This window comes from Hordeum vulgare, chromosome 6H, assembly GCF_904849725.1.
Source record: "Hordeum vulgare subsp. vulgare chromosome 6H, MorexV3_pseudomolecules_assembly, whole genome shotgun sequence".
Taxonomy (NCBI): Eukaryota; Viridiplantae; Streptophyta; class Magnoliopsida; order Poales; family Poaceae; genus Hordeum; species Hordeum vulgare.
The window spans coordinates 555,930,482-555,941,102 of record NC_058523.1 but is presented as its reverse complement, the minus strand read 5'-3'; the positions used below and the strand labels follow the sequence as shown (position 1 = coordinate 555,941,102).

The window sequence follows — 10,621 nt, the reverse complement described above, 5'->3', positions numbered from 1 at the left end:
TATATATGATTATAGAAATTAAATATATCAAATATATTTTTATCAATTTTATAAATGTTTTATATAAAAATGATTTTATAAAAATTAAATTAAATTATAGATATTTGATAGCCGCGGTGATAACAAAAACCTCACCCATGCAAGTGATTCGGACATGTCCTATACAAAATAACCAAATTGCTACAAAACTATTTTTTTAGAAAATAAACGGTACTCTATAACAGCCGCACTTCCTAAAAAAAAGCAGCCGCACTCACTCACAACCTCACCCACTCTCGTTATAAAAAAAACCTCACCCACTCCCCAACTCTGTTATAGAAAAAAAAGATCACAATCTAACCCACTCCCCCCTCTCCCCACCCGATCCATATCCACTCAGTCCACTGCGACCACAGCCCACTCGACGGCATTCTCCCCTCCGGCAAGCTCCGCGCGAAACCCTAGCCAGCCCCGCCGACCGCCGCCGCCGCTCCCCTACCGTCCGTGCTCCTCTCTCGAGGCCACCCCGGACACCGAAGCTCATGGCACAGAGGGCGGCGGGCGCGCTTCTCCGGTGGTCCCTGGGGCTCGCGCCGCCCATAGCCCCGAGGGCCCTGAGCACCAGCGCCGCAACCGCGGAGGGAGAGGCGGCGGTGGCGGCGAAGGCGAAGAGGAGCAAGAAGAAGAACCTGTTCGACGTGGTGCAGTTCCTACCGGACTGGGGCGTCGGCTACAAGGTCGCCAAGACCACATGGCGTGACGTCTCCTACCAGATCACCAAGATCAACCTCTAGAAGGTCGCTATTCTTCTCGCTCGAAATTAGTCTCTTGTGTCCATCTCCCTAACTTTTGTTGTGGCTTTGTGATCCATGTAGGATGGCCGCCATGGGAAGGCGTGGGGGATTCGGCACAAGGCACTGGGCCAACCACTCCAACTTCAGGTACGGGGCCAACTTCACCATCACCGACGCCACCGCGCTCGACATCACCAGGGGCCTCGGCGCCGTCGTCTGGAACTCCGGCGCCCACATGACCCAAATCCAGTGGTTCCGTGACCTCAAGCCCTTCTTCTGCAACTCCACCAAGGGTAAACAAACAAAACGTCAAAAGGAATCCCACCTTTGCAGCCAGCTAGATACGTGGTGGATTGCGATGAACTGATTGGGGATTTTGCAATGTTTCTGCAGATGAGTGCAAGGAGTTCTACGTCAACTCGTTGTTTGTCGTCGGCGAGTTCGGTGGCGACGACTACAACGCGCCCCTTTTTGCATGGAAGGGCCTCACAGAGGCCTACAAGTTCATGCCCGATGTCATCCAGGGCATCTCCGACGGCGTCGAGGTAGCGGTTGCTTCTTCTTTGAGTCGTACATTTGCTCGCTGTCACATCGAATGTAATTCCAACTACAATATGGTGCAGGAATTGATCGCCGAGGGGGCAGTGGATCTCATTGTGCCAGGGGTGATGCCCACCGGGTGCTTCCCCGTCTACCTGAACATGCTCGACATGCCAGCCCACGAGTATGGCGCACGGAGCGGGTGCATCCGTCAGTACAACACCTTCTCATGGGTGCACAACGCACACCTCAAGAAAGCGCTCGAGAAGCTCCGGCCCAAGTACCCCAATGTGCGGATCATCTACGGCTACTACTACACACCGGTTGTCCAGTTCATGCTCCAGCCTGAGAAGTTTGGTTAGTTCTCAAGACACCTCAACTTTTTAGTGATTTGCAAATTGGTTCCGTTGTATGCATATGTTCATACCCTTGGTTAAAATAGATACTGAAATCGGCTTTCCTTAGCTGAGAATTCTGCTGTTTAATTCTATTGTTCTCTGGTGTGATGTGAAGTCAACTGTCAGGCAGTCATCGATTTCCTTCCGTTCGCCTTGAAAGGCACACTATACTATATGATAATTAGATGATTCAGATCTGGGCAGAGAGCAAGAGATGACTTCGCCTGGATTGGAGCACATAGCATATATAATACGAAAAACGGTGAACGGAACTTGTGGCCACAATTATCAATTAAAGCACCTTCACCCATGTTGAGAGTATATCTGAAAGAAGTCAGAAAGATGGAGAATACTCTATCTTTTTTTTGTGAGCACCAAACAAGAGGAATTGCATTCTTCGGTTCTAAACAGTTCAATAATTTATTTAGACTTAACAGTGTTCAATTCAGTTAAGTTCATGATATTCTATAGTTCGGAAATCAGAATTGGTCAATTTGATTTTAAGTTAGGCAAACTATACTAATGCTATTCTTCAGTGAAATCTAGTTTCCTGTGTAAGTCCTGATTCCCAAGGATGAGAAATTAGCACTATTGGTTCTGAACAATTTGCAAGTGATTCAGACTTGACAGTGTTTTGCTTAGTTCGGTTTAGTTCTGCCTTTTTGTAGCTCAGAAAATTCTTCAGCTGCATTGCACCCCCCTCTATGCTTATATATGAACATAAATCTGCTACTGTTCAGAATTCAAACTTGGTTCAGTTCAGACTTTGCAGGTCATCAGAATTAGGATTCTTGTGCTAATATTTGGTGTATCTGAAGCACCGTTTTCCTTATCTAATTCTTACATTGCTAATTTACTTACTTCTCTTGCATTTTCATTTTATTTGCGTGGATGCCAGGGCTTGGTAACTTTTCTTTGTTAATTTACTTACTTCTCTTGAATTTTTCTCATACCCAATGCAAGAATGTAGCAATTAGGAGAAGGAGGTGCCTAAAGGGGATGGGAGCAACAAGTTTGGTTCGAAAGAGGTATACCCATCTTCTGCAGACTGCTCTTAATACATTCTTCCCTTGGCCATGTCGTAATGTTTACATCTTTCCACTTGTCAAATTTTAGTTCCATTTGAAGTGATGCATATTGGAATACATTTTCCAGTCCTTCGAGTTGTTGCATGAATAAATGACAACACATTAGCATCACAACCGAAGAATAACATAAATCATCTTATCAAAAGATGTTGCAGTGGAAGTAATAACTAACCATAGCGATGAGGTCTTTAAGGTTCATTCCTGGGCCTAGCGAGTCGATCACCTGGATACGTCGCACCCCGGTATTTATAACTGCTAGGTACCAATAAAAGTCTTTAATGTTTATTGGAACATATATCTGAAAATAGAGTTTTTGTTAGTTTAGGTCCCATCTGTACAAACATTCATCCATGATTGAATTCATAATAATATGTAAGGAACTGAGACTCACCATATCATGTTCCAAATAAGTTGTAGCTCTGTCTAACACCCATCTTAGTGCGTCATCCCGTATAAACTTAAATTCCTTTATCATCTTAGAGATGCATGCATTCTCTAAGAACACACTTCCACCGGTCCTCATCTTTAGATGCTCTTTAGCACTTATGCAATGTATGTATGCGTCTATGATCTGAAATATGAAGTGCACACCTTGGTTATAGGACATAATAGAAACTCATGTTCAAATAGCATCGTCTCGTCATAAAACTACATATACTTACTTCGTCGCCAAGAAATTCTCCGGGGATTAAAAGACGTTCCAACTGTCTTCTTTGGAGATTTGAGTCATCAGTACTCACTAAATTTCTTTTATCATTTGGTTCAGACATGATATTTTCAATGACGGACCAATCATCGTCGGTGCAGGCGTAATCTATCATGATGCAATTAATAACATTTATTAATAACGAAGAAAACAAATCTAGCAAAACCAGGGCATAGAAATATTAGTACGTGCCTTCTGGAGCCACCACGTAGTCTTGTGCCTTCTTAGGTTTGTTATGCAGTTGGATAGACTTCCGTGTCTGCGCAGGCATTGCCAGCTTGTCCCCTATAATTTTTGCCCCTTCCCTGCCGGACGTTTGTTCTAATTCTTCATCCCCACCTGCCTCTGCCACTTCAGAGACCTCGCAATCAGTGGATTGCGTGCTTTTCATGTTCTCCACTTCATCGTTGTCAGATATTCCATTTGATTCTGCCAGCTTGTCCCCTATAGTTTCTGCCCCTTTGGTGACGAATGTTTGTGCTAATTCCTCGTTCTGAGCTAGCTGCATCTTTTCACTTGTACCAACAAAGTTTAATTCCTGAGAGCAATATTACAAAAAATAATTTGTATGCATGACCTAAAATAATTAGAAATAAAACAATTTGGGACATAGTTGGAAAAGAAAAGATGCGTTTGTCACCTGGGAATCAGTGGATTGCGTGCTCTTTTTTTTGTCCACTTCATCTGTGTCGGCTATTCCATTAGATCCTGCCAGCCTGTCCCCTATAGTTTTTGCCCCTTTGGTGTCATCATCTTGATCTAATTCATCATCTTGAGCTGGCTATAGTTGTTCACTTGTTTCCTGGAAGGCCAATTCCTCGTTCCGAGCTGGCCGCATCTCTTCACTTGTTTCGTTAGAGTTTAATTCCTGAGAGCAACATTATAAAGAATAATTTGTATGTAGGATATAATATAATTAGAATTAAAACAATTTAGGACTTAGTTGGAAAAGAAAAGATGCGTCTGTCACCTCGGAATCAGTGGGTTGCGTGCTATTTTTTTCTTCACTTCATCTTTGTCGGCTATTCCATTAGATTCTGCCAGCCCGTCCCCTATAGTTTTTGTCCCTTTGGTGTCATCATCTTGAGCTAATTCATCATCTTGAGCTGGCTGCAGTTGTTCACTTGTTTCCTGGAAGGCTAATTCCTCGTTCCGAGCTGGCTGCATCTCTTCAATTGTTTCATTAGAGTTTAATTCCTGAGAGCAACATTACAAAGAATAATTTGTATGCAGGATATAATATAAGTAGAATTAAAACAATTTGGGACTTAATTGGAAAACAAAAGATGCGTCTGTCACCTCAGAATCGGTGGTAGCGTGCTCTCCTTTTTCTCCACTTCATCTTTCGGCTATTCCGTTAGACTCTGCGTCCTTGGCTCCCTTGTCGATGCTTTCCTGAAAACCCAAGCTTATCTTCTTATGTTCGTCCTTGCATTGTAGATGTGGAATCGTGAATAGGATGTAACTACAGAGAGACATCATTACCACGATGATAGCAGATTGATCCGCAGAGGCCACCGAGGATTGTGCCTGAGACATGTAGGACGATGGTTCACCACAGACAGATGTATACAGCAAGCTGGAGGCCGGTGCGGTGGAGGGGTGTGAGGATGTGGCGGCGAGGTCGGGAGAGAGGATGAAGTAGAGGTGGAAGAAAACCCTAGGGTGCAAAAACCGTTGCTTATTAGGCTCCTGACCGAGAGATCGTTAGTTATAGGCAGTTTCCCTTCCAGAAATCATGGGAAGGACTTTCATAGCGTGAGGATGGAAGGGAATCGTGATCTTTATCTCAGGCCCCACGCTTTTATTTTTATTTATCTCAGACCCCATCCATGATATGAAAGGAAATTATGTTTTTTATACCCGACGCACCCAAAATTAATGGAGTTATTTTCGTAATACATTTTATATAGAAATACTGGGTTTATTTTTGTAATATATGTTATACAGAAATATTGGATTCGACTCATCGTAATGTTTCTTTCGATGTTCTATGTTGTTTATTTGGAACTGCAACATGCACATGATTATCAAATACTGCAACATGCAAGGGAGTACACTTTGTTGTCTCACCAGCAGAGACCTATATACGTTGTAAGTTCGTATGATGTTGAATTTTATTTTATGGATATTTCTGTATAAAATGATAGCAGCTTTGGGCCTGTTCCCACGTGCTAATGTTCGCCGACTCTGTGACATACTGTCTTTAAGAAAAATTTGATGAATCACCATGTATATAGTGAATATGTTTTTTTACAAGATATAATGAATAAGTTGTTAAGTCAGTTTTTATCTCTCATCTCTCTAATACTGTTTGATACAAACAAATGTTCACTTGGATGCAGTATGTTATAAAAACACCCTTGGCCATTACTCATTAGGTGTTGTCTCCATCGCTATTTTACTATATGATGAAATAATTATGGATGTTTCTTGCAAAAACTTGGTCCTTAGATGTCATAGTTGTTAAATTATCATTAGGTGTTGTTTCCATTCTTTATTGATCATATGAGGAAATCCACCCGCCTTTTCTTATTACTTAAAGTTTATGATGTTTTGGGCATACGGAGCTTAAAGAAGATATTTCGCAAGTAAGTTTGTATACTCTAGATACATCTTGATATATATGATATATTCACTGCTTTTAGGATCGCATTGTGAACTTGGGCATTTTTGGATAGAAAAAAGCCAAACCAACACCATGTATTATTATGGATGTATGAGTCATCTCACTGTAGACGGGGTGTTTCTCTTGCGCATAACTTATTTTATTTTATGCTTTGTCAGTGTAATCTTCAATTTCATTCTAATGTTTCTTTGATTTTGTGTCTAATTCTTGAGTCTCTGTGCTGCAATGCTAGCCATGAAGCAGTTCATCAATTCTGCTTGCATACAAGGCATGTCCCTGTGCTAGTCTTTAGTAATGAATGGATGGTGCTTTCTTCGGCTCTGCATGCATATGCATGTTTCTGCACATAAAACTTGTTTGGAGTAAGACTGGCTGATAGTGCATATAATACTTGCTTGCCAATAAATTAAACCATTACAGTAGCAAGCCAGTTCATTTTCTGATGTCAGTGGGGCTGTGCATTTTCAGGGAGTACCGAGAGCATGTGAAAGATCTTTCTTGCCTGTCAAAACAATTCAGCAGAATCGTCATCGTCGACAACAATCCGTTCAGCTTCATACTGCAGCCCTTGAATGGAATACCTTGTGTTCCCTTTTTAGCTGGACAACACTCAGATGATCAAGTAACTGATAATGGACACCAGTCATTTAATTGTTTTGGTCCTCTAATCTGTACATGTTCATTTATTTATTTTTTGCATTGTTTTTCAGCTGATGGAGGTTATCTTCTCGCTGCTGAAGCATCTCTCTGTCCAATTTCATTCTAATATTTTTTTGATTTTGCGTCTACTAAAATCAAGGTGAGTTTCGTACTCCTGTTTCTTATATTCCTGGTCATGTGTTAAATAAAAATTTGCATTGAGAAGATACACGCCAGTAATTTCAACCATCATAAATTTGCAATATTTCATTATTTGTCACGGTGATCCCACCCAACTTAAATTTTGTTGGTATAGGGATCTTCAGTTCTGGAATTGACCAAATAAATGGAAATTTGTATGTTCCCCAAATGATGATACAAGTAACCATAACATAAGGTGAGATGTGAACGCTTTTTCATTTTAGGACAGTTCCCCATCTGCACGGTGAGGCCCTCCATTACTGACTAGCCGAGCAACTAAAAATGTTCAAAAAATGCATTGCATGTTGTGTGAAAGAAAAACAGATCAGAATAGTTATTAGGTACAAAAGCAAAGGTGCAAACAAAACACGAAAGATTGCACATACATCACCCCTCTAAAACATCTTTGTAGACAATGTTTTTGGTGCTTGTCCCAACTTTATCAATCTCCTTGTTAGGCTTGGCTAAAATCCGCGTCGTCTTTCTTGACACACCGCTTGACAATGCAACATATAGTTGGTCGTGTTAGAAAACAGGTTCTGGAAGGTAAATACCGACATTTGGAATGGTTTGACCCTGTGCCTTGTTAATGGTCATTGCAAAACTCAGGCGGATGGGGAACTGTTTTCTCATAAGCTTGAAGGGAAGTGAGGTGTGCTCCGAGGGCGACATAGGGATCCTAGGTATGAACACCCTCTTTCCTGCATGCTCGCCACCAACAATCTCTTCATCGATTGCATTATCCTGGAAGGCCTTGATCATAAACCGCGTTCCATTACATAGCCCATTATGAGGGTCGAGTTTCCGTAGCAAGATGACCGGGAAGTTGATTTTTACCTTCAAGACATGCGGGGGCAACCCATTTGGTGTGATCGAGTTCAGAAAATCAATCGTGTAATTGTTCTGGAAATCATCCTCGATAGAGTCAAAGCTATGGTAAACCTTTTCTTCTCCCGGAAACCTGGAGATCATCTTGTCATTCAGGTCATCCACATGCTCGTTTTTTGTTAGAGAGAATTGCACGTGTGCTCATGTACTCTCTCGACGTAGCATTGGTGTGTAGGGATGGGAAGACATCTTCAATAAGCTTGTTAACTTGTTTTTCATCCTCGGTATAAGTTATCACAATGTCTTCAGGGAGACACACATAGTCGTCACCAATTGTTTTTTCCGTTCCATTGCCTATCCTTAGGAGGTATTTAGAGAACCAAGGGTCTGTCTGTGCCCGCATATTGCGCGTGAGGCGTATCTTGCAGATCTTCTCCCACAGATAGGATCTCAACAATGTAGCATCAGTGATCTGTGCTCTTGTCCCTCGGGTCACAACCACTAGTAGAAAACAGGGCATTGAGCCAACCACATTGGACCCGGATTGGATATAAACCGGTTCTAAAGGGTCTGTCCGCTGGGCCCCCTCCCTGCAGCAAATGGCCGCAAGGCCTTTAGGATCGGTTTGTAACACAAACCGGTCCTAAAGGTTTTTGGACCGTTTGCTGCAGGGAGGGGGGCCTAGTGGACATACCCTTTAGAACCGGTTTGTATCACAAATCGGTGCTAAAGGTTTTCTCATTTTTGCAGCAACTGCGGGGCCCCGCTGTCAGACCCTTCAGCACCGGTTTTTGACACAAGCCGGTCCTAAAGCCCTCCTCTCCTTCCTCCCCGAGCACCCCTATATTCCACCCCATTTTTTCTAGCTCCATTTTTTCTAGCTCGAGCTCAACTCCATTTTTGCTCTCTCCTTCCTCTTGGGAGCTCTAATCCATCCCCATTTTTCTTCACCATTTGTCAAGATTGTTGGCACCCATCGGTCCTACGGTTAGCATCAACATTCCCTCTTCCGGTATTGTAAGTTTCGCTCGTTTTCTTGCTCATTTCATTTTTGTTGTGCTATCTAGGTGTTTGATGAAATGCCTAAGCTAGAGAGAGTTCATCATTTGTTATGTATACATATGCAATTTGAGCTCAAATTTAATTATGATTTGTGGTTTTTTTAGTGTCGCGCGCCTTGTCCCCTTCCTCACCGCCGTCGATCGGCCCGTCACCGACACAACCTTGGTGAGCCTATTGTTTTTATTTACCAAAACAAATTTTGATTTATATGATTTACATATTTACTTGTATATAATTTTCTTATTGTGTAAGATTTTTTTTATATGTATAGCGCCATGGTTTTGATATCCGTCCCCGTTGGCCCTCGTCCAGTCTATGATTTGGATGTGGTATATTATCTTTTATAACTACATATTTTCATTTCCTGATACACCAAAAGCACGGCTGCACCACCAACGTATGCACGAACGAGACAACCTGATGAATCGAGAGAATTTCAAAGGTCCTGCCAGCTACGCTCTTAGCAAGGAAGAGAAGGAGATCTTTTTCCAAGTCTTGAGCAGTATCAAGGTCCCGTCTGGCTACTCGTCGAACATAAAAGGAATACTAAACCTGGAAGAGAAAAAGTTCCAAAACCTAAAGTCTCATGACTGCCACGTGATCATGACCCAGTTACTTCCGATTGCTTTGAGGGGGCTTCTGCCAGAAAACGTGCGAGTACCCATTGTGAAGCTATGTGCATTTCTCAACGCAATTTCTCAGAAGGCAATCGATCCAGCAACTCTACCAAGTTTACAGAAGGATGTGGTCCAATGTCTTGTCAGCTTCGAGTTGGTGTTCCCACCAACCTTCTTCAATATTATGACGCACCTCATAGTTCACCTAGTCCAAGAGATTTCCGTTCTCGGTCCTGTATTCTTACACAATATGTTCCCCTTTGAGAGGTTCACGGGAGTCTTGAAGAATTATGTTAAAAACCGTGCTAGGCTAGAAGGAAGCATGGTCAAGGGCTATGGAACAAAGGAGGTCATTGAGTTTTGTATTGACTTTATTCCTGACCTGAACCCGATCGGTGTTCCTCAGTCGCGCCATGAGGGGAGACTGCGTGGAAAAGGCACGCTAGGAAAGAAATCAACAACATGTATGGACGAGCAATCTTTCACTCAAGCACACTACACAGTTCTAGTTAATTCCAGCTTGGCGGCTCCATATATCCAGGAACACGAGGATATTTTACGCTCGGAATACCCGGAGCAACCTAAAGATTTCATTGCTAAAGAACACGCGAAGACTTTCGGCGGTTGGTTGCAAAGACGTCTCATTAATGACAACATTGTTGAAGATGAGCTATACTTGTTGGCCAAGCAACCATCTTCGACTGTATTGACCTTTAAAGGGTATGAGATAAATGGTAACACATTTTACACGACAGACCAAGATAAAAATAGCACCAACCAAAACAGTGGCGTCCGGTTTGATGCAAAAGACGACAACGGGCAAAGGGTCACATACTATGGTTACATAGAGCAGATATGGGAACTTGAGTACGGACCTTCCTTTAAGATCCCTTTGTTCTGGTGCAAATGGTTCAACTTGTCAGGCGTGAAGGTAGACCCGAAGTACGGAATGACAATAGTGGATCAGAAGAATCTTGGGTACGGCAATGATCAATTCGTCCTAGCCAATGAAGTGGCTCAGGTTTTTTATGTGAAGGACATGTCTAGCAGACCGAGAAAAAGAAAAGATAAGGAAGCGAATACATCAGACGATGAGCCAAGGCGCCACATAGTTCTTTCAGGGAAAAAAACATCGTGGGA

General features: G+C 42.5%; 1 protein-coding gene and 1 pseudogene across 1 annotated transcript; both read left to right on the top strand.

Annotated features, from left to right (window-relative positions):
* The first annotated feature begins 521 nt into the window (after positions 1–521).
* LOC123405889 lies at positions 522–899 on the top strand (annotated as a pseudogene).
* A 1-nt stretch (position 900) lies between these two features.
* On the top strand, positions 901–1,675 carry LOC123405888 (GDSL esterase/lipase At5g45910-like; the record flags this gene model as incomplete). The annotated part of the gene is made up of 3 exons (XM_045099409.1): positions 901–1,066; positions 1,167–1,318; positions 1,397–1,675. Coding segments are annotated over 3 exons (597 nt in total), but the record flags the coding sequence as incomplete, so codon positions are not given.
* Positions 1,676–10,621: the final 8,946 nt, after the last annotated feature.